Consider the following 23,894-nt stretch of genomic DNA (forward strand, 5'->3'; position numbering starts at 1 on the left):
TTGTCTTATTTAAATTTAATGGCCAAAGCATCTTGAATACAATTGTGATATAGAAGAGAGAGGCTGGAGAAGTAAAAATGAAGATGCAAGAAAAAGAGTAAATTGGTAGGGTGAGGTTCTGAGGAAGAGAGAGGGTGAGAAATCTTGAACATATGGAGGGTTAACTTGAGGGAGGAGGCTAACACTTAGGGGAGAATCACAGGAGGAGATGTGTGAAAACAAAGGAAAAAATGGTTGGATGGCAGTCGAAACTGGAGGGAATGTGTGGTAGTAATCTATTTTCTTAGTAAACTGTGAGGCAAGGTTGTATGTTCAGAGTTGTGACAGAAGTAGAAAATGTTTGCAATAAATTCTGTAGGGAATGAGATGGAGAGTCAATTAAAGATGAGTGAAAAGAATACCAGGTGATAGCGAAAATAATGCTAAGGCTAGCCTATCAGTCAAGGTTTAGTTGTGATTTGCTGCAGAACGTACTTCACCTATTTTAAGCAGAGAGAGATTTAATACAGGTAGATGCTTACAAATCTTTGGAAAGGCTGAAGTAGGCAACTCTGGGCTGAACTTCTGGGAATGACTCCCAGAACCATAGTGCAGCGCTAGCTTGGCAGGAAAGCTGGGAGCTCTACCATAATCAGGGAGGAGGGGAATTAAGGAGAGCATTGGTGAAACACAGACTTTAGGAAAATACCTTTTTTTTTTCCCCAGCACACAATTGTTGGCTATAAAATATGACTCCTCTTAGGTTCACACCAACAAGGAAGAAATGATCCATGCCTCCCCTGAGCTGCAAGGGAGTCTGAGAAATGTAGTTTTTAGCTTTACAGACTGCAGCAGAGGAAGGAACACCAGAAGAAGGTTGGAGATGATGTTGAGTGCCAAATTATTACAGATATAAATCACATGTATTTATAATATGTATTTTTCATCAGTCTGTTGGCAAAAGTGGAGAAATGAGTAGTTTGATAAGGGAAAGATAAAGGAGCAAAGAGATCAAAGTGCCTTACAGGGTTACTATAGAAATGACTGATCATGTGGTCTGGACTAATGAATGGAGGACAGGAGAAACCAATGAAATATGAGGACAGGAATACGCCAGATAAGCACAATGTCAATAACGCCTACTTTGGTTCTGCCCTTGAAAGGCAAAGAAGGGGTGCAATGAGCACATAGCATCACAAAGTAAATACCATTTGTGTTCTGAAAAGAAGGCAGCTTAGCACCTCCAAATACAGCACGCTTGTTGAGATGCTAGGGCTCTTTAATGTCTTATACATACACCAGGAAAAACTAGTCAAAGCATAAAGGTATATTGTATTCCAGAACACACGTTGGCTGAATGATTTCTAGATGATCTATATGCACATATAAAAGGAGAAAAAGGAAGAGGGAGATAACAACACATATGTGGGTACAAATACTGTATAGTTCTACCACTGATTTGCACACTTTTGTATATATGAGATTTAGAGGCAAATCATAGGCCATATGTAAATTCAAGAAGGGATAAATGTTTAAAGGTGAATTTGTTGCTATTGTTGTTGTAATATCCTTTTGCTGCATTAAAAATTGAGAATGGTTTCCCACAAGGAATCCAACACGTTTTATGTGCTCAACTCAAATTTATATAGCTAAGAAGTAGTTAGAACCATTGCACTCAATCTATTAGCATTTTTCCTTAGTTTTTTGTTTCTACAAAAGGCATGTTGTTTTGTTTCTAATTCATTTGGGCAAGGGAAGGAAGGAAAGAGGCTTCAAATTCTTTAGATGCACAAGATTTGACATGGGCTGTAGGTCTCCACTTCCTGGTGGCTTCCCAGCAGATGCCTCAGCCATGACTTCATTGAATTCCAGTTGTATGTCTGCAAATCTCTCCTTTTGTAAGATTTCCCTTTATCTCTGAAAAGAGGCAGTGAAGTTTGCTTTCCGCCAGGCTGCTTTGATTTCCTCCCAGTGCCTCCAAACGTCAACGGAGCACTCTAGGGGCAGTCCCATGTGTCTCTCAAACAAAATAAAGAGGAACATACAGTGAAGATCAGAATGGAGTCACTATAACATCCTTTTTAATCATGCACCTAGTGCATGACTAATGGTTCACTGCATGATTGTGTGTAGAATACTGCTCTAAAGACTTTGGACACTGAAAAATATATACTGGAAAGAAAATAAATACAACTTAGGTAACAGAAAAATACACTTGCCCTTTTTAAAAAATTTTTTTGACCTCACCCCCCCCTCTTTTTTTTAAATGCTGGAAGGCAACTTCTTCAGTAAAGAGTACAAGAAAAAGCTTAACATTGAATCATTAAAGGATGATTAATGTTTTTCTTTTCTTTTATTTCCTTTCCTTCTTCTTTTTTTTTTTAAATGACCACAAGGAACAGGGAACAAACTGCTGTCTTTAGAGGATCATTGTTTTGTGAAAACCTGGTGGGATGGGAGTGTCTAACCAAAATCTATTACAAAGGGATGTATCTCTTATTCACCTATAAATATTTGTCAATGAAGATGGTTAATAGACAAGCCATCTGGTGCCCCTGATCTTCAGAATTTGATAAAGTCTGTATTGTTATTGCTCAAGAGATTTCTGTTGCATAAACTCAGACATGCAGTATGTATGCTGATGGAAGAGGAAGGAAGGTCCAAGCTAACTCGGAGAATTAAAATATGCAGGTGGGGGGGAAACATGGAAACTCAGACTCCTTTGACAAATGCGCAGTCCTTGGTTAAGTTCTCATTAGCAGTCTGCTCACATCTCATTCCCATTAAGAGTATTCCGTTTTCTTTGTCTAAAGTGTTGAGTGGTTATGAATAGTAAGGATAGACTATCTGTAATTATTTTTTAATTATTAATGGTTTTGTTAGATCCTTTCACTTTTACATTACATTTCTGTTAATGTGAGTTAAATCAAAATGTACTTCAGTTTCCAAGCTGCTCCCCAATGTATTTTTCATTCTTTCATAACATTACTTCAGATTCCTATAAGGTGTCTATGAGAAAGCTTGTCTTTCTGGAATCACCCACACCATGCTAATAGGTTCAGGGACTATTCTGTTCTGCAAATCTGCTGGCCATAACATTAGTCATCACCAAATTTCTAAATTCCCAATAGTACCCAATGTCAGAGTCACAATATTTACAAAAGTCATTTGATCTCTGCCTCTTGAAGTCTCTATTTTATTTAGTGCCTCCAGATGAAGGTCTTTTGGCACTCCATAGAGAGGAGGATTCTCTATCAAATAGAGAAAAATGAGTCAGTTTGAAAAGAATGGATATTAGAGGAAGAAACTAGTGTCCAGGGTTTGTGGTCCAGCTAACTACCTTGAGGAGTAGTTTAGTCAGAGGGAATATTCTAGTGTTGTGCTTTAGGAAGATAATGACCCTTAAGGGGGGGGGGGGGAGAACTTCTCTGGAGAGAAGGGAAAAAAGCCTACTTTTTAATCAATTTTTTCATCACCAGTAGAATAGCACTTTTTGATGGTGCACCATTCCCTCAGAGAAATGGTCCTGGTTTGTATTTACGAAAGGGCCTGGTCTCAGATCTCGTATTAAGCGACTCACACGAATTCAAGTAATAGCCCTAGTGAACAAAAAAGAAGAGAGAACTGGTAAGATTTTTTTTATTTTTTAACGACATATAACCCTCAGCCCCAGGGATTCTTGTGCCGTGATAGCCGGTGACTTCTGAAAAGAAATGTTACTAGATCAGCTCTGAGCCGTGGGAGGAAAGGGGGACCTAGTGCAGGACAAAATTCCCGGCAGAAGTGGGGCGCAGCGGCCCCCCACGGAATCGATGAAGGGAGCTAGAGCTTAGCCAAAAGCATAGAGTTAACATACACTGCACCGCACACGAACGCTACTAAAAATGACTGGATAAATTATGCAGAGGGATTTCTGGATTTCTTTCAAGTAATTAAGTTTCGATTTCTTGCATTTATTTTAGTTCCAGGAAGCGCAAGGCGCCATGGATTGCAAAAGTCTTCATTGATTGTTCCAATGCTTTAAGTTGGGTTTCGTGACTGGACTTAACTTTGGGAAGAGGTAAACACACGGACCAAAGAGATTCACCACGAAGAAAAATAACCTCGTCGCGGGGGCACCGCTCCCTCGCGCCCCACCCGCAACCGGGCCCCGGAGAGGGAGGGGGAGGGGGGCGCGCGCGCGTCTGAGCGAGTGTGCGCGGGTGTTAGCACACACGTGTCTGCGTGCGTGGGTGTGTGCGCGTGTCTGGGCGCGTGTGTCCGTGAGTGAGCGTGTGAATTCGCGCCCCCGCGCTGTGGGGAGTGCGGCGCTGGGTACCGAGGGCTGAATCCTTCCCTTTGGTAGATCTTAATTCCTCTGCACCTGCTGTTTGCTCCAAAGCCTGGTGGACTCCAGAGGGTCCAATCCGCTGTCCCCACGTGAGGGTCCCTCGCCACGCTCAGCCTCAGCACACTAGCAGGCGGGACCGAGAAGGCGTCTGGGAGCCTGGCGGGCATCCTGCGGGTCTGGGCTGCCTGTGTCCGCGCCCCCTCCTCCCAGTCTGCCTTTTTTTTTTTTTTTTTTTTTTTTTTAAATTGAGCTCCGCGTCCTTCCCACCACCCGGGAAGAGGGAACGCTTGCTTTCCTTTCTGCTGTCTGCTGTCCCCCCTCTCTTCCCCTTGTCCCCTGCACAGCCACCTCTCTCCGTCCAGAATTACCTAGAGAAAGCCCCACGTGGTTCCTTCGGCGCCTGCGGGGCCCCGGCCCAGCCCCAGCGTCTCCCCACCCGCAGAGCGCGCCCGCCGACGCGCCTTTAGCCCCTCTCGGCGCCCGGCTGGGAGATTGCCGCGCCCGAATTTCAACCTAGAAGGGCCCGGGGAGTGCCGGAAGCAGAGGGTTCCGGAGACACGTGCTGACTGCTTGCAGCTGGAGGTGGAGAAAGTGTTAGCCAGAAAGCGCCGAGAGGAGGCTGTGCCGTCGGACGTAAGGGAGCCCGGCATCTGTGGACAATAGAGGAGCTCCTTCAAAGCCCCAGCGCGGGGTCCTCGGGGTTCCCGGGGAGCCAGCGGAGAAAGTTAGGGACCATCAGATGAGCAAGGTGGACATAACCGGAGAGGGAAGACGTTTGAACAAAGCGCACCCATCACTCCTGGAACGTAGCCCCTATCTCAGGCCGAATCAAACCCAGGAGAGCTTCCTTCCACGGCACCATCCTCCGCGGCCAGCTCGCGGGGCGCTCCCAGAAATCTCAATTTCAGAGATGTTTCCCTCCTTTTTTTTCTCTCTCCTGGAATAGCCAGGCCATGGAGGAGTTTAATCACCCCCCCCCCCCCCCACCACCACCATTCTGCCCAAGCTACTGAGTCCAGAGAGAGCTCAGAGGGTCCGGTTTTATTCAGAATCCGGAGCAGGATGACCTCCTTGAGGAGGTGCCCTGGGGGGAATCTATCCTTTCCCTCTTTCTTTCCCCAAGCCCTGTCTACCTGAGATCGAAATGGTGCATGAATAGGGTCAAATCTGCCCTTTAAGAAATCTTCCCTGTCGTCCAACTCAATTCTGTGTGAAATACAAAGAAATCATACTGTCCTTATTAGATTAAACTTTAATAAAAACACATTAGGTCCGGTAAAATATGAATGCACGGCTTAAAATTTTAATAGTAAATTAGGACCCAGATACCAAATAGGAGACAGTGATTTCTCCCCTCGGGATAGCTCCGGCCGATTTCCGGGTCGTGGGAGGGCGCCTACTGCGGGGACTCCGCTGCTCCGGAGCTTGGGTGGAACCTCAAGCGACCCCTTGCCAGCCCAAGGGGGAAGATGGTCACATCTGTCTGCATCTGGCAGCGTATGGGACAGAAGCTATTGTCGAACAAAGAGCTTGGTGAGAAGAAAGGCTTTCCTCCTGTAGTCACACATTTGATACATTTTCCATTTCTCTGCCTTTAAAAAATCACTACTCTGTTTTCAGTTTATTAGGTAGGTCTGACGGTGTGCAGAGGCACCAGCGCAGATAGGTACATGCGTATAAAAGTGCATTTTGAGATCATATGAAGAAGATTTTGGATATTGGGCCGCTCACTCACACCACTTGGGTCTATCTCCAACTTTCCAGTTGTTTAGATGGCTTCCCTTACCTGGAGAGCTGGAGTATTCCTTCCTCCTCGGAGGGTGACTTCCACACTCACTGGAGCACTTTGCAGCAATGCCTGTGGGCAAAACCAAAATGGGCTTTATTGGTATCGTAAAGATGTTGGTATTCTGGACACTCCTGGAAGGAGAGATCGCAAGATTGCAAGTCGTGGTGATTAAGGAAGAATTGCATTTTCTTTCTATATTACAACATAATCACTGCTGTCCATTTTCCACTTCAAGTGGGAAAAGGAGAAATCTAACTCTGCTGCGACCTGCTTTTTTTTTTAAGTATGTATTTTCTAGGAGTAATGGAATACAGGGAAATAAACTCGAATTGCTCAACTAAATATTAATTTATCTCAAGTTGGCAATTGGAATAAAGAGCTTCCTTTTTCCTGTCTGGAATTAGACATATCACTGAGAAATCTCTAAGAGATTTAAAAAAAAGTTATAGTAAATTAATGTAATGATATATGAACTTTAGCCATCAGGACAATATTCTCTTGGGAGTTGTCCTGCTTACAATAGTTTTAGTTGATCAATTCCATATCAAACAAAGTTTGTCCAGTCATTTCAACAGTGCCCTCTTTATTTCATGAATGTATTATACTACCTTATTTACCATATGAAGTGGTGACAAGTGTTTAGCATTTTGGAGATCAGTTGTCAGTTGCCATTAAAATCAAGATTAATTCATATTAACGATATGCATTTCTCAATACTCCCAGGTGACAACATACATTAAAACAACTATTGCAAGTAATTAAGCTCAATGAAGGGGGAGGGGACAGGGAGAGGTTCAAAACACCCCCAAATATTTGATTTTGCAATCCAAGTTCAGCAGACTGTTGCCACAATAATGCTTGGGAAACTCCTCAGGGTTGCTTTTCACTTTACATCTAATTAGGCACCTAATGAAAGAGAAGAATTTTTTCCCCATGTGGTTTTTCTCCTTGATATTATTATGCCTTTATTTAAACATATAAACACACTGTTTAGAAGGTGCAATGCCCAAAAGTTTCTCCTGTGATTCACTTAGTATTATAATCTGGGGGGAACTAGGTAGATGCGAACATTTGTCTTCCAGTTATTTTCCTCCTCCAATCTCACTCTAGCCCTTTGGCCCAGTACTGACAGAAAACATACCCCAAATATTTTAATTTATTTAATATTTTTATTAGGCTTTGGAGATGCTCAACAGTTTATACTAATTAGACCCTCCAAAGCCTTTTGAAGATTAAGCAAATTGGACAACCCTTGTTAATTAGAACATAATTTGAAGTTTGAAATTATATCATTGATGAAGTAGTCTAATTAGTATGACGATGTGCTAATGGACCAGTGAGACACAGCAACAGTGGAGTTTGGCATGAACCTCTCCAAGGCTTACACAAAAATCCTCCCTCCTATACCGACATTAATAAAAGATTTCTATAGACTTCAGCCTTTCCACGATGACATACAATTTATAGTACACACAATGCATTAGCCCATAGTGCTGCTCAATTTTTTCACTATTATGAAAACTAATAAATTCGTCAAGCTGAATTAAGCATACAAATCAGATGAGGCATAGCAGATTACACAGTGAAGCGCGGTGTCTCCCGAGCCTAAATGAAATTTCAATCTAATAATTCCTTCCTGGCTCAGTCATAATTTGTTTAGAGATGTTGTTCTACTTCTTTCAAAGCGCTATTCGCACTATAATTAAATGATACTCAAGCTTTTAACTTTGATTTATTTCATTTCTCGAAGCTTGAGACAGTGAGAGCTGTACAATGTCATTTTTTTTTCTTTGAAAATTACCGTGGCTGTTGTCGAGGTAGAAATTAAACACCTAAGCATTTACGCGAACCGTCCAGCGCAAGCCACATTCATTCATGTCAACACCCCTTGTCCAGTCTCGTGTCTAGACTTCTCTGGTCTCATGCTCAGGAACAGTACTGGGAGGAATCCCCTTCAGTTACTATTTCTTATTTTCCTCCACATAGTGGGGAGAAAGGCAAGCCCGGGGACAGCGCAGGAGAGCGCAGAGGGGTTAAGGACCGTGGACAGAGCCAGTGGCGCGCCCTCCGTTTCCGCCTTCCGAGGATTCCGGGGGACTGTGCTCCCAACTTGAACCTGCCATCCCGCTCCGTTGAGGTTAGGGGTGAACCGCCGGCCCCCCACCCTCTGCTGCCGCGGGGCTTCCGGGCGCTGACCACTCGAGGGCCCCCCTTCGCCAGGCTCCTCTCCACTCTGTTTTGTCCCAGCGCGCTCCAGCGCCTCTCAGGCCTGCCGCCTGCTCTCGCACCTGCTCGCTTTCCCCAGGCACCCTGTGCCTGCACCTGCGCCCAGTCACCCTGGTCCGGGTCAGGCCACCCGCGGACTGCAGTGTCCAGTCTCAGGGCCTCCTCACCCTCGGCTCTACTCTACTCCTTCCACCTCTGGGGAGGTGACAGCAGCCCCTAACATCGAGGGAAGTAGAAGATAGGAGCGGGTTGGAGGGAAGGTGATGCATATGCGTTTGTGTGTGTGTGTGTGTGTGTGTGTGTGTGTGTAGGAAAGGTTGTCTCCTGCTTTTACAATTTGAACTAAGAGTGTGTGTCCACTTCTAAGAAGAGTGGTCTGCACTGGGACAGAAGTGTGAGCAAAGTGTTGGCTAAAAATAGGCTCTCTGCGCCAAGCGGCTGTGGAAATGAAGATAAGTGGGGCTTGTGCCAACCCCTGAGGGTGTGTGTGTGTGCATGTGTGTGTGTTGAGGTGCGTGTGGGTGTTCAGCAGCACATGCGCTCTGTGATCTCTGGCCCTGCCTCTCCCTCCATCAATTGCCCCTTCCTCTTTTGATTGTGGCTAATGAAGAATAATAAAATCAGTGGCAGGATTTGCCAGTGGATCCGCCCAAGACCCAACTCACACTGAACTTGGATACGGGGAAGAGGAGGAGGAAGATGTGGAGGAAGAGAAAAGAGGGTGAAGAGGAGTGTGTGTCGGTTTGGGGCGAGGGGGAGTAGACAGGGTTGCGGGGGGGGGGTGCGGGCGGCTGGGGGGGGGGGAGTCGCATGCGCACAGGCGATCCGAGCTGGCTCCGTGGCTGTCCAATCCGCTGAGAGCTGCGAGAAACCGAGTGAGAGAAAGCCCTGCAGCCCTGTCGACCCCATGTCTCTTCGGCACCAGGCACCCGCCGGGCCGAGGGGGCGCAGCGCCGAGCGCCAGCTGCTGCGTGCACCGGGCGGAAGCGCAGAGCAGCGCGGAGGCGCTGGATCGGGGGCAGCACCCTCGTCCTCTCCTTTGGCGGGGAGCAGGAGATCGGGGTCACCAGAGCCGCGGGAAGGGGCGGGCCGAGTGGGGGCGGAGGCCTGGAACTTAGCGGTAAGCAGGACGGGGGAAGTAACCAGGTAAGAAACGTGCCAAATAGTCTGGGGTAAAAAGCCCACCCAAGGCTGGCTTGGCCCCAACTTTATTCAGGAGTTTCTTTTCCCTGCGCGGCGGAGACTAGGCGGAAGAAGCAGGAGGGGCTGGAGGCCGGCGCTGAGCTCGGCCCGGCCGCTGGAGCGCAGACCCGGACGGTGGGGTGGGGTTGAGCTGGGACACCCAAGTGAGTGAGAGCGGCGGGGCGCCGGCAAGGGGCGGCGGCCTCACCGCGCGGGCGGGGGCCGGAAGGGGAGGTGGAGGGCGCGGCGGGGAGAGGGGGGAGGGTGTCGGGAGAGCCGAACCGACCTGACTTCAGAGGGAGCAAAGAGGGAGAAGGGGCGAAGCTAGAATCCTAGCAGGAGAGACGGGCGCTTCCAGGCAGGGAGGGCGGAGGCGCGCGGGAGGGAGGGAGAGAGGGCGGGGGTAGGGGGCAGGCGCGGGGAGAGGGAGTATAACTCGGCGGCCGCGAGGCGCGGGGGCAGTTTCGGGCGCCCAGGTCTGCAGCCAGCGCCTAGCCGAACCCAGCAACCCCCCAGATTGACGGCGGAGCCGGAGGAGGAGCGCGTGGTCCCCGCAAGGCGCACAGAGCTGGGAGCGGCTGCGGGAGAGCGCAACTTTGCATTGCCCTTCCCCGATCCTGCGCTCACCCAGCACTTCTCCAGAGGGTCCCGGCAGGCGGGACCAGTGCGTGCGCTAAGGACGAGCACCCGGGCGGACCGGGAAAATGATGATGATGTCCTTGAACAGCAAGCAGGCGTTCAGCATGCCGCACGGCGGCAGCCTGCACGTGGAGCCCAAGTACTCCGCACTGCACAGCGCCTCGCCCGGCTCCTCCGCGCCCGCGGCGCCCTCCGCCAGCTCCCCTAGCAGCTCGAGCAGTGCTGGCGGCGGCGGCGGCAGCGGCGGGGGCGGCGGAGGCCGTAGCAGCAGCTCGAGTAGCAGTGGCAGCAGCGGCAGCAGCGGCGGGGGCTCGGAGGCGATGCGGAGAGCGTGTCTTCCAACCCCACCGGTGCGTATTCCTGCATAATCAACGCTTAAAGGCACATTTTGACAGCCCCCTTTATCTGCTTGATGTTTTTTTCATGTCTGCACAGCAAATCACCCCACACCTCCAACCAATTTCCCCCCTCTCTCTCTTATGTATTCAGCGGGTCTTTTCTTTCATATTAATTTTTATGACCTGGGATGTTGCCTGTGCGCGTGTTGTGTTGTGTTGTGTTTGCAAGCTTACTTTCCTCCTCCTCGTGCACTCGGCTTCTCTCAGTGGCTTGCCTCCTCTTCGTCTCACCTGCTTACTTTCAGGATTATTATTATTATTATTATTATTATTATTATTATTATTATTATTTTAACGTGCTGGGAATGTTGTAGGCGCGGCGGCGTTGTCGAGCGCTGTGCCGGGGCTTCCGGAGAGAGTGCGCACAATTCCCTGCTGAGCGTAATGTGTGCCTTTTACTTGCAATTGCAGAGCAATATATTCGGCGGGCTGGATGAGAGCCTGCTGGCCCGCGCCGAGGCTCTGGCGGCCGTGGACATCGTCTCCCAGAGCAAGAGCCACCACCACCACCCGCCCCACCACAGCCCCTTCAAGCCGGACGCCACCTACCACACCATGAACACCATCCCGTGCACGTCGGCTGCCTCTTCCTCGTCGGTGCCCATCTCGCATCCGTCCGCGCTGGCGGGCACGCACCACCACCACCACCACCACCACCACCACCACCATCAGCCGCATCAGGCGCTTGAGGGCGAGCTGCTGGAGCACCTGAGCCCCGGGCTGGCCCTGGGTGCCATGGCGGGCCCCGACGGCGCCGTGGTGTCCACGCCAGCTCACGCGCCGCACATGGCCACCATGAACCCCATGCACCAAGCGGCGCTCAGCATGGCCCACGCGCACGGGCTGCCCTCTCACATGGGCTGCATGAGCGACGTGGACGCCGACCCCCGGGACCTGGAGGCGTTCGCCGAGCGCTTCAAGCAGCGACGCATCAAGCTGGGGGTGACCCAGGCTGATGTGGGCTCCGCGCTGGCCAACCTCAAGATCCCCGGCGTGGGCTCGCTTAGCCAGAGCACCATCTGCAGGTTCGAGTCCCTTACGTTGTCGCACAACAACATGATCGCGCTCAAACCCATCCTGCAAGCGTGGCTCGAGGAGGCCGAGAAGTCCCACCGTGAGAAGCTCACCAAGCCCGAGCTCTTCAACGGCGCGGAGAAGAAGCGCAAGCGCACGTCCATCGCGGCGCCGGAGAAGCGTTCGCTGGAAGCCTACTTCGCCATCCAGCCGCGGCCCTCCTCCGAGAAGATCGCCGCCATCGCCGAGAAGCTGGACCTTAAGAAAAACGTGGTGCGCGTCTGGTTCTGCAACCAGAGGCAGAAACAGAAAAGGATGAAATATTCTGCCGGCATTTAGGAGACCCTGGGTCTCTCCAGGGACAGCCCCTCCTCATCCCCTCTGTTCCCTCCCTCTCTCTCCTGCCTCTTTTCTTTCCACTTTTGGCTACCAGAAGCAATTCCAGTAAATGTGAATCCGGAGAAAGGGAGGATTGGAGAGCGAGCGCACGAGCGAGCAAAGGCCAAGCCCGGTGAGAAGGTGAAACGGTTTCTCAAAGGAAAGAAAAACAAAAGAAGGGATTTGTCAAGTTGTAGCAAAGTTGTCCCCTTTGACCCCACCCCATCCGGAAAAGGCACCTCGGCTTCTTCGCAGGAAGTCTGGAGCTGGCTGTTTGCAGAAAGGCAGACGAGACAGCCTTTTAAAAGGCCCCCAAAATGATCAAGTAAGATTTGTTTTTATTCCTAAAGACATCGCCCTTGTTCAAGTTTAAAAGTACACTTTGCAGCTATTTTTCAGAAATAGAAATCGATTCAGGACTGAAACTTTAAACTAGAGTTGATGCTTAATGTGATAGAGACATCTCTAAAGTATTTTGAATTAAAAAAAAAAAAGATGGCAGATTTTCTGCATTTACACTGTATATTATATATATATTTTTATTGTGGTTCTTACCCCCCTCTCCCTCTCCCAAGTGTTAATGCTTAAGAAAGGAGTTGCGCCTGCTGTGTTCACTGATCTTGAAAGCTATTAGATTATTGCCGAACAACCCTCTGTAAATTATTAATTTATCTCTCTAGCAACTTAATTTGTGCACATTCTAATTAATTAAACTTTAGTCTAAAAAACGGGGGAAACGTATGGCTAGTGGAGTTAAACAATTTTATGTTTGACGAGTTTATTGAATTTTTATGGCTCTCCTCTTAAACTGTGTTCCTTTTGGCCTATTTGTATATTCTCACTTCGAATGACGATTGTTTTTTTTCTTTGTTTTTACTGGTAGTGTTCTGATTTGTGAGTCGACACTCAGTAATGGATGTCTTAATCGTGTAGACCTGATTCACTGTCCAAAGTATTGTTTACTTTGTTACATATTTAATGGGGGATTCCCACATTGTCCCCACTACACACGCGCGCTCTCACTCACCATTACACACACACACACACACACACACACACACACCTCTAATGGAAGAAAAGAAGTGAAGCAATTGGAAGCATGACTATGATGCATCATTTTCTAGCTTTAGGTGCATTTTGCCACTTGGTGTTTGCCCTTCCAGATTCTAAGATTCCACCAAGGTATTTCAATCTTCTTGTTTTCAATTGCTTTGTTGATTACATTTTAACATTTACAAGAATCCTTCAGTTTTTCCTTTTGGAGGTTTGTTTGTAGAAAAACTAATCTGAACTATAAGAAAGACAGTGCACTGCTTGTAAATTCACATTGTTTGGTAGAATTCTTTTGGAACAACAACAAATTAGGTACATGGTGACTGGTACCTTATCTATTGTAAATATTCCATTCAAAATGATGCACATATAGATATATTCTTACAAATTTTGCTGTATTGCTGTTCCATTTGAGGCTCTCTGAAGTCTTGAGTTCTGTATATGATCTGCTTTCTTGTTTCTTTTTTCTTTTTGTTAATAGATGGTTTATTTACTATGGTAATGTATTAAGTTATTTTTGGTGTTGTTTGATTGTCTTTCATTGAAAAGATGATTTTAATGTTTTATTGGCAAAGTATGCTGTTTTTTTCATTAAAATATACTATTAAAATTAAATGGCTTTTAAAATGTGATGTTGTTTTCAGTCATTTATATGGAAATTATTTTGATGGGGGATTTTTTTTAAAAGCAGGAGCATTTTGATTTATTATAGAGTTGCTATCATAGTCTGATTTGGATTTAGTAGGGGCTGTTTCTCTAGGAAGGTGCAAAAGAACAGGGTTTATAATAGACCTCTAATAGCTAGAGCTCATCTTACAGGGTGCTTTGCTTTTCTGTCCACATGAGACTGTGATATTTGGCTCTACATACCTCCCTTTGAATCTCTTCTCCAGATCTGCGATAATTCTGCAAAGAGAATCTTTGTGAGCAAGGGTATTACATGGGTAAAAGGAAGAAAGGAACTCTGTTTAGTTTTCAGCAGCACTGGGAGACTGGGTGTGGCAAGAGGCCTATTTCTGGGGGTAGGACACCCTAGTTGAGGCCTAGGGGCTGGCCCATCATAATTTTCAGTTCAGTCAGCACTCTTGGAAAGCAGTGTCCCAACCAGAGCAGGGAGCACTTAGGTTACTGGGTTATAAAGTAAAGTACATCTCTTCCTCTCTCTCTCTTCCTCCATTTCCATAACCTTTACACCAACTTACATTCTGTAATAGGGAAAGTGGGTGGAGGAAGAAATCCTGAGTGGTTGGAAGGAGTAGAGTTAACCCCCTTTCTATCACTCACTCAGACATCAGAGTTGGTGGAAATCTAATGGTGATCTGGCACAAAGAAATTCTGCCCTTTGACATACAAACTTTTTAAAATTTTTAATCCTCATTTAAAAATACTTCCCCACCCATTTTAAGCCAACATATTAGGTTTTTAAAGGTGTTTTTTTTTTTCGAGAAAGCTCTGGTTTAGATATTTACATTATTAATGATGAGAACACCTTACTAATCTATAGGTCCTACAAGAGGAAGAACACTTTACTAATCTATAGGTCCAACAAGAGGAAGGGGGATCCTATAGGGGAAATTCTGCTACTCCAAGCTGTGACCTAATATGGAACTTTTGGGGCATGTTTCTTATTTTGAAGATAAAGTTAGGAAATGTCCCATGAGTCAATGAAAATTGTTATAAGTGGCTCAAGTTGGGATTAAATGTCATTAGAGAACATGATTTTCAGATGTAACAAAAAAAAAAACCTGTTAGAGTTAATGGATAGTAAGTGGAGGGGCTTCTTTTTATACAACTTAAATAAGGAAGACACTGGAAGAGACAAAATCTGTGTGTCCATTTAGAAACAATGAGATATATTGTATAGATGCTAAAGGAAATACTGAAATTTGTTGGGATTTAAAAGAATTGTGAATCCAGATACAGTGATATTGATGGTTTAATTTTATTCTTATATTTTGGAGGTTGAAAGTCCCATCTACTTTGCCATCTATTCCTAGGTTCAATTTTCTTGAAAAATCTTTTCAAATAGCCAGCCCTTACCTCATTACAGCTAGGTCCTGATTTCAGCACCACGGATAGTAACCACAGAACTTAGTCCTACTCCACCACAGGTTTGACCAAGCCCTGTCAGCCAGCTGGAGAACTTTCAGCTTACTTTTTCCAAAGTGGAGAAAATAAGTTAAATGGCTTGAGTGTGTAGCAAGCCAACCTTGCTGATCTAGGATTAACATTTTCTTTAGTAAGTAACCCCCTTTCCCCCCAATGTGGCTGTTATCTAAGTCTAGGATACGTGCATTAAGAGAAAGGGGAGTCCATTCGAAGACTGACAGGTGCGCTAGTGTTTTCTTTCTACAAATATAACATCTTTACACGAAGAGAAAAAAACTGTAAAAGTAGTAGAAATTGGGAAATATATTGACAGAAATAAAACAGGTATTCTTTAGTGAATTTGATGTACATGGTAGCTTTCATGTACACATGTTTGTCCAAGATTTTTATGACAAAAATGACATAATGTTAACTATCCATTTACTTCAACAGTTGAGAGTGAAGGCCTATATATTCCCCCTCGTTCACTAAGTATTTTTTGTCTCCCATGTTCCTGCACTTTTAAAACTGTATCACAGTTTGAACTACATCTTCTCTATGTTATTATGAGAGTAAATGAAACCTTCTTGCCTATAAGATGGAAACTATAGTCATTAGTTAAGCTTACTTAAATGTTTTTGTTTTATGGAAAAAATCAGAATTTTAAAAAAGAAATATATTCTGAAAGTTTTTATTAGTGAGAGTTGCAGAGATATATCAAAACAAACCAAAGGGATTTGGAGAGACAAGGATTGGTCTTAAAGAAGAAAGTAAAGGTAAGAACAGAATGAATCCTGTATAAATGGCTAAGAGATATTTGTTTTGTATTGGCTTTCAAAATACTGAGGTAGATAAAAAGCAAATTGTGGGTAAAGAGCCTTGTCATATCAATGAAATAATTTCATTAGCATTCATGACTCATTTCCTAATTTTTTTCTCCAAGGTCCACAATTACTATTTAGTTAGAAAGAGATATTTTATGAATTGACTTAGCACACCTAGTCATCTTCAATTTGACATTTCAGAACTATGCAGTTTATTTTTTTAAACTTTTCCAAATGCAAATGATCCAATCTTTTGGTTCAATGCAATCATCTAAATCTAAACTATAATGGAATAAATGTCTAACAGCAAAGATCATGTAAGTGCTGGTTGATATCTGAGTATTCTCTATACCAATTGTATTCTGATGTTATCCAGAAAAAGTGCAGCTTCCTTTGGATATTTAACATTAAATAGTTGGTCAGTTCTTCGTCGGATTACATCTCATTGACACGTAGCTTGGGGAAAAAGAATGGAAATATGAAAAATCAAGTGAAATAATTATGATTTACGGTCCATATAATACTCTTCTACTTTCTATAAAGTGTATTTTAAAAATAAATAACTATACATAACTATTTTTACTGTCAAGGACAGATTCTGAAGCCTCTCTTTGCCAAGAGACTTGGAATTGGGGGCATAAAAATGTTGTATTTCAAGCTTTAAATGAATTCATTTTGATCTATCTATTGGGGACACTCTTGAGGACATGGTGGAAAAGACATTTTAAAATCCACTTGATTTTAAAAGGTGTATTATTCAGAGGATAAAACTTAAATTTTTCCAACCATGCCATGGCAATAATTTTCGAAATTTACCTTTTAAATTGTTTGGTAAATTGTTTGGTAAAAACAATTTATATCTCCAGGTAAATGGTGTACATTAGAACTCAAAACTGTACTTCACTTTTCAGTTGGCCTTGGAGGGAGGGGCTGCAATAGAAGGGGAAAAAAAGTTAGATTGGTATTCTGATAGGACAAAAAAGGAAGACAAAGGTTCCCGGATAGTTATGATGATAGAAATGTTCCTGAAGTCTACATTTGTCAGGAGACAGATTTATGGCAATGAGAAAAAAAAAATCACTAAATTTTTCCTGCGTTGCCCCTTTAAAGGAGCCTCTCCCAGTACTGAAAAGCTATTATGAGTGAATTAATAAATTACACAGCAAATTATTAAATCCAGATAATTACAAGGAATAAGTAAGTAATCATTAGTTATCTCAGCTAATTACTGTGGGTCAGAGCCAGCCGGAATGTGAAATCCTCCTCGGGAATTGAAATTAACTTTGCACAGTGAGTCTCTCTGCTTGACATCCCCAGTCTGTAGGCACATGGCAGCTCCCTTGTGAGCTAGTCTTTCTATTTAACTTGGAGAGAATAGAAATAAAATTAAGTGGCGATGTGATAATAGGAAGCTGCTCAGAGAGCAAACTGTGGGTTTTATCCTGTATTTTCAAGGCCCGCAGATGAAAAGCTTTATTTACACCAGTTTCAAAAAAATTTAAAGCACCCTTGTTGAGATAGATTCCCTGAACACACACACACACACACACATCTGCAGTCATGTGGTATGACAGTCAGATTAGCAACACATGAAGAAGGCTCAAGAAGAAAAAATGTTTTGAGGTGTGTGTGTGTGTGTGTGTGTGTGTGTGTGTGAGAGAGAGAGAGAGAGAGAGAGAGAGAGAGAGAGATGGGGGTAGCAGTGAGAAAGAAAGAAATAAAATGAAAATATTACTCTGCTTTTATCCCACAGAGTGGAAAGGCTGTCGAAAAGTGCAGCCCAGTCTAATAATCTGTTTGTTTTGTTTGGGTAACAATATGCTTTCATCTTGCCACAGGAAGAACCAGCTTAGTGCAAATGTTGTCTCTCGTTGATCTTTCCGCCAGATGCTTCAAGAAACTGATGTCACCTTTTTTTTTTTTCTTTTTCATATAGCATCACTTTCCAAAGCCAGCCTCCACTACCCTCTCTCTCTCTCCACTCCCACCAACCCCCCAAGGCCTTCTCAAAGGGCAGAGAAGACAGCCAAGCCTGGTGCCTGTAGGAAGTGGAAAATGTATCTGTGTGATAAAGTGATTGTGTGTATCACAGGGTTGGGAAAGACTGGACATACGAAGAAAACTGCAGTTAATATATTAAAATGAGGAGGGAAATCTAAAGAGCTGCTTTTTTTATCAATTGCAATTAGATGGACAGTCTTTCCGCTCATTCCCTGCTCTAGTCTGGGATGATAATAAAAATTTAATGAAGCCTGGGACGAGCAGAGAGCTCTGTCTAGGGACCGTGGAATAGAATATTTTAACTGTACATTTATACCAACTGTCTGGCTTCAAAGACGTGACTGCTTTTAATCTCGAATTAGAAAACCACAGATTTGAAATTAAATATTAGATACCCTCGGATCCCCTTCCTCTCTGAAATATTGTCACGATTCTGTTTTCCTCCATTGGCCCGTAACACATATCTTAGGTCTCCAATTACATTTCCGTGAATAATAGATGGCTTTGATAGGGTGCAGTATTCTGGTGCTTTTGTTTTTTTTTTTTTTTAAATAGAGTTAATGCAATATTAATTGGCTGTAGATGTTATAAGAATGCACAGCCCCCTTTTCAGGAACAAATCGATGAGATAGGGATAGGAGAGTCAGCGAAGGCGAAGGCTTTTCCCAGCGTAGGTCACTTCTTTGTCGAGGGGACCTTCCTAGAGATTTGGGTAAGTGGAGGGTGCTTTGAGTTCCGAGGCCCTGGCTGCGTAGGCTCCGCAACCTGGAGAGAAAACAACTGGTGAGGGCGGAGGTACAGAAAGAGAACTGTGTGTGTGAGAAGCAGGGTGTGGGGAAAGCGATTACCGAGAGGCTTTGCTGGCTTTTCAGGGCTAAGGCTTGGCGCGCGCCCGGCCGCGCTGGCGCTGTTGGAGGAGTCAAGATCCTGGCACCCTCGGCTGGGGCTTAGCACCACTTTGCACGTCGCGGGCCTTGGGTTGCATGCCAGCCCCAAGTTCCCTCCTCCAGATCCGGGTGCACCTCGGTGAGAAGCTGGTTGGGAGGGCGTGAGGGCCAGAGTCCGTAGGAGTGGGGGTGGGGTGGGGGTGGGGGTGGGAGGGGCAGAGCGGTCCCCCCGCGCCGGCCTCGCCGGCCCTGGCCCCGCGTGGCCCCCAGAGCCCCGGGAGCAGGCTGCTTGCCAGGCGCGCAGCCGGGAACCCGCGAGAAGGAGGCCCGGGCGCCTCGCCCCCTCGCATTTTACTAATCACGTCTATTTAAATTCTAGCGCGGTCCGCCGCGCTCTCACCGGGAAAGCTCTGGAGAACTGGACCCATCAATTATTCTGAAAAAATCCCAGACTACGTGAGGCTTGCAGCCTGCGGGAGGGAGGCGGCGGGAGGAGGTGGAGAACCTCGCCCCTACTCTTCCACGCTTCTCTCCGCCCTTCCCCGCGCCGACGCCTTGGCGTGCACTTAACTTCAGGGCTCTGGGGCCCAAAGGAGCTACTGCACCTTCTGATTTGCGCTTCTGCGGACCGGGCGGGGAGGTGCCGGGCATAGACTGGGACCTGGCCTAGCCTTCCCCTCGCCCCGCGGGGAGAGTTGGGGTCCCAGGCAGCCGGATCGCATAGACCACCGTTTCGGGCCTGCTCCCCCCTTGGCGTCGCCGCTGCCACCCTCACTTTTGGCCGCGTCCTAAAGCGGGCAGGCTGGTTGGGGGATGCTGGGCGCCGAGCAGTCACCGCTCTGCCTTTACTCGGTAGACCTGTGAGGATGGGACCTTAGGGACATTCTAGTTTAGAAGCCTTTTAGGAACCTCGATCTGAAGTCCTCTAGCACTCCCCCACCCCCTACTCAGGCTTCTGGATGCCCCGAGGCGGAGCAGCAAGCCGGGCGCGCAGCTGGACGCGCGAGGAGAACGCGTTGGCTCTCAAGGAGGGAGGCGGGAGCCGGGCTGGTAATTACTGCCCCCCCAGCCTCGCCCGCCCCACCTCCGCACCGGGTCTGCAGCCATCACTCCAGCTGTCACTCGGCGGAAAGCGAGCGCCCTCCCCCCTTCCCCGACTTTGCTCCAGCTAACAGAAGCCGGAGAGTGTCCGGGTCGGGGTTCCCACATGTGTGTTATAATTTTTCATAAATACAATACTTCCTCCTTCCTCTGTCCCCTAACCTCCCCATTTTCTGGACCCTGGGAGCATAGTCAAAGTCTTATTTGCGTGTATTGGTGAGTGTTTTTTGTTTTGTTTTTGTTTTCTTTGATGGGGTGGAGAGGTTCTCTTGTAGCTCCTGGGTTTCCCTGTATAGTATGAGGCGACAAGGAAATGAGAGGTCTGTATCAAATGTTTTTGAAAGAAGCCAACTGGCTTCTGGAATTCTAAGATGCCATCAGAGTCATCCTGTTAAATCAATGCGGTTTGATTAAAAAAAAGAAAAACAGAAACAAAAAACAAGTTACTGATGGGCTTGAGAGTGATTGAAAGGCTTAAATCAACACCCTCTGTGTGAATGACTCAGGCAGTGTTGTTATTCTCAGAAGGCCTGGGGGACTCTGAATTGGTGGGCTCACTGGAAGATAGATGGTTAATAAACGTAGGGCCAGATACTCCTACTTTCCCAAAGGGACACCAGGCTTTTGCTAAATGGCAGTCTGTATTCTCTGTGCAATTTGGTTAAATGGTGGTGAAGGCTCCCTGATTTCCAGAGACAGACTAGGTCTGGTTTAGGGAATTATTGGCCTGGTGTGTGAGGTGATGGAAGTGTGTACATGGTGGGAAGCTTGAGATAATTCTTTGGAAAAAGCAGTCACTTCATCCTCCAAATTCAACAGCGGTCCAGGGGCCAGATATAGAAGTGTAAGTTTTCCTGGGGAATTCCCCTCACCTCTGCCCAGAATAGCCACCCCTGCCCCAATCCTGGTCTCTCAATTTCCTTGTTTTAAATCCATGGACTTCTATTCATTAACCTGGAAGTGGGGAAGGTGGGTGTGAGGTATCTCTTCTTTGGTGTAGACCATCCTCTGAGGCCTAGAGGGCCCTGTCGCGCAGCAAAGCCAGGGTGCATACCTCTGCCCAGAGTACATCCTAGCCTCCGCAGGCTTGGCCTAAAGCTATAGACCCCAAGAGAGGTAGAGATCCTCCACTTCAACTCTGTCATTTTCTGGAAACTTGTCATCCAGGTAACACTAACAGATAGATGGATATTCATAAACTGACACAGGGGGTACATACAGGGCCATTCCCTGGGTGCCAGCACACTTGGATGAAACTTTTCAAAATCACTCAAAATCTCTCCCTCTTATTGTAGCCCAAGCAAATGGTTGGACTGGAAGGTGCTTGAGACTCACCTCCCTTCGTGTTTTTTTTAAGTGCACCTAACTGGCTTTGACCTTCTATTTGTCATAGGTGTCCTTCCTGCCAGTCCTACCTTTACACAGAGCCAAAACTTGGTGTTTTTTGGCTGTAGCACCTTTGGCTTCAAAGGTAGAGTCCGTGACTGCCAGGAAGGACATGGGGTAAGGCCTGCCTACAGCTGGGTCCAGGAGTGCGAGGGGCCAGAATTAGATGGAGTATTCCATTTGGAATCAGGATTCAGTGCTTCAGGCCGTGAGCTCTCCTGAACTTTGTGGTAGCTTCCAGAGAGGGCAACCAGGCTCCCTGGTTTGAAGGGTTTGAAGTCCCATTTTGGTACCAACTTGGAGGTTCTAACTAACAATGAGAGATCTGGCTAACTTTCCTTTTTGGTACCTGGAGTGACCACTTCTTTGCCTGGGACCAGAAAAAAAGCCACCACTTTCTCCTCCCTCTCCAGAGTCTTTGGTCATTGAGGTGGAGGATGAGTGGAGGAGGAGAACCCAGTCCCTGGCTGCTGAACTAGGAGTTCTGATTCCTTTCAAGAGAGGACTTGTTTTTGAAGGCGATTGCGGTCAGATCCTTAAGTTACGTCTCTAACTTCGTGAACCGGTCCTAAATGTGTTAAGTAAGAATCAGCTGGCAACTTGCACTTTCTTTCATCAACTTTTCACTTTGCAGTCCTGAGAGCTTTTAATTACAGTATTGTCAGAGGGGCCCATTCTTCTATTTCCTAAATCATTTCATTGATTTTTTTTTTTCCCCTTTCATGCTGCCTTCCTTTTCAGCAAGACTTATTTTTTCTTCCCTGGGATTCACTCAGAGTTTGAGAGGTGAACAAGAAAAAAGAGGGAATGTGAAGGGAGATTGGTGGTTAATAGGAGAGTAATCTCTACCTTTCCCCAGGGAGAGGGAGAAATGCAAAGAATGACCACATCTGCCCTCTCCCCAGTGGAGACAGTGGAGACACACAAAAGAGAAAGGAAAGCTGTAATAAAATAGAAAGGGCACAGCGTGGGGGAACCAAACCAGTCCCATTTCATCAAGTATTCTTAATTAGATCCATGAGAACCCCAAGTACCCAGATACTTGGTAATTCATCTTGGTTACATGCGTTTGTTTACTAGAAATAAAATCGCAAAATTTCCTGAAGGTGACTCGAACTATATACTCTGGGCAGGAGGAAAAAAGTGGAAGGATAAGCAAATCTCACTTTCTGAGCTGAAATGTGGCAAACGCAGCTTCCCATAATGAAAAGCTCAGCTACTATTCCTTCTAAAACCGGGTGAAACCAGAATTCTTTGCTTTTGTCACTAATTTTGTTATTTACGTAACTCTAAGCTTTATTTTTTTCAAAAGTAGATTTTTATCATCCAGTTTTGGCATCAGCACGGAGCATAAACCAGCTGTTGGAAAACAGGGAGGAGCGGGATCTTGCTGTCAGACAAAACGAGAGGTGAGGCTGCTCTTTCCACTTACTCCCATTGCTTCAGAATCCTACACTAGTGGGTAGAAGAAATGTCTAGATGTTTCCTGAATGTCCCTTTAGCAGTAGAAGTATGTGTGATTGGGGAAGAGCGTTGGAGGGAGGAGTAGATAGAATTAATGGAAGATGGGAATAATCGTATTTATTGAACCCCAATTTAAAACTACTTCATAACTCAGTAATGATGGTAAGAAGCATCCCTACTCTCCACCATTTAACTCCTGGCCATTAGGTATCAGTTACTCCCAGATAAAATGATTTAATCAGTCGAGGAGAAATCTCTTTAATGCTCAATCCCTCACCCTTCCATTTTTCCCCTCCCCTTGCCCTCTTCTCATTACTCTCATCTTTCAAATGGCTTAGATGAAGAAATCTTAGAAGCTACTGTCACTAGTAGAAACAGCTCTCTTATTGAGGCAGGATTTCTATATGAACTCTAACACAGCTCATGAGTAGCTTATAAAAATGACCCCCCAAATCCGTATTTATCTTGCATGTGTAAGGCAGAGAAAACTGTCCTGAGATGCAGCAACGCTTGCTTTTCCTGCAGCAGAAAGACTGAGTTTTTATTTGTATTTTATAATAAGCCATTGACAAGCTAGAGTTGTCTGTTTTTCAGGTTTGCAAACTCAACTCTTAAACAAATTCTTTCCACTTGTTTAGGAAAGGATGCTATCCCTGAAACTGCAGCTGGAAGCAGCTCTAAGCAACCCCAGAGTTACAGAGGGCATTTGCCCCAACTGATGCCTAGTAGACGTGATAAAGCAGAAAGTGGACACAGGTAACACCATTTTAGAGTAACTCTTCTTCCAGCCTTCCCATTTAACTGTCAGAGCAGGAACAGGTCATATGGAAATCAATTTTAAGAATCAATCCCCAAACCCTTTCACATACTTAACACTTATAATGTGGGAAGCACAGGAGGGAAGGGGGAAAAAAAAAGCAGAGCCACAAATGTCTCCTCCACTTTAAATTGAGTAGGTATTAGAGTTCCTCCAAACTAACCTCTCAGAACTGCTTCTGTTCTTGAATTCTTTTTCACTTTTTCTTCCCACCACACCCCTACCTACCAACCATCATCTTTCTCTGTCCCCTCCTCTTCCTCACTTTCCTTTTCCCATTCCCTCCCCACTTCTTGTAGAACCTGAACTGTGTGCAAAGCTAGAAATGAGATGTCATA

The 23,894-nt window shown here is 45.8% G+C and overlaps 1 protein-coding gene across 2 annotated transcripts; it reads left to right on the plus strand.

The window, feature by feature from the left end:
* Nucleotides 1-10,087: 10,087 nt before the first annotated feature.
* POU4F2 (POU class 4 homeobox 2) lies at nucleotides 10,088-13,603 on the plus strand. Of its 2 annotated transcripts, XM_072725290.1 has the most exons (3): nucleotides 10,094-10,308; nucleotides 10,447-10,491; nucleotides 10,945-13,603. In XM_072725290.1, exons 1-3 carry the CDS (start codon nucleotides 10,211-10,213, stop codon nucleotides 11,894-11,896), a joined length of 1,095 nt encoding a protein of 364 aa, XP_072581391.1. In that variant the 5' UTR covers nucleotides 10,094-10,210; the 3' UTR covers nucleotides 11,897-13,603. The 2 variants fall into 2 exon arrangements, with proteins under 2 accessions (XP_025873929.1, XP_072581391.1); XM_026018144.2 differs by having other exon boundaries at nucleotides 10,088-10,495; nucleotides 10,955-13,603.
* Nucleotides 13,604-23,894: the final 10,291 nt, after the last annotated feature.

The sequence above is a fragment of the Vulpes vulpes genome, chromosome 10, assembly GCF_048418805.1.
Source record: "Vulpes vulpes isolate BD-2025 chromosome 10, VulVul3, whole genome shotgun sequence".
Lineage (NCBI taxonomy): Eukaryota > Metazoa > Chordata > Mammalia > Carnivora > Canidae > Vulpes > Vulpes vulpes.

What these genes read in the sequence shown, in the direction of transcription:
- POU4F2 (XM_026018144.2), top strand. Translation starts at nt 10,211, where the DNA reads ATGATGATGATGTCCTTGAACAGCAAGCAGGCGTTCAGCATGCCGCAC. An exon ending in CGTGTCTTCCAACCCCACCG is followed by an intron (nt 10,496 to 10,954) that starts GTGCGTATTCCT and finishes TTGCAATTGCAG; the next exon opens with AGCAATATATTCGGCGGGCT.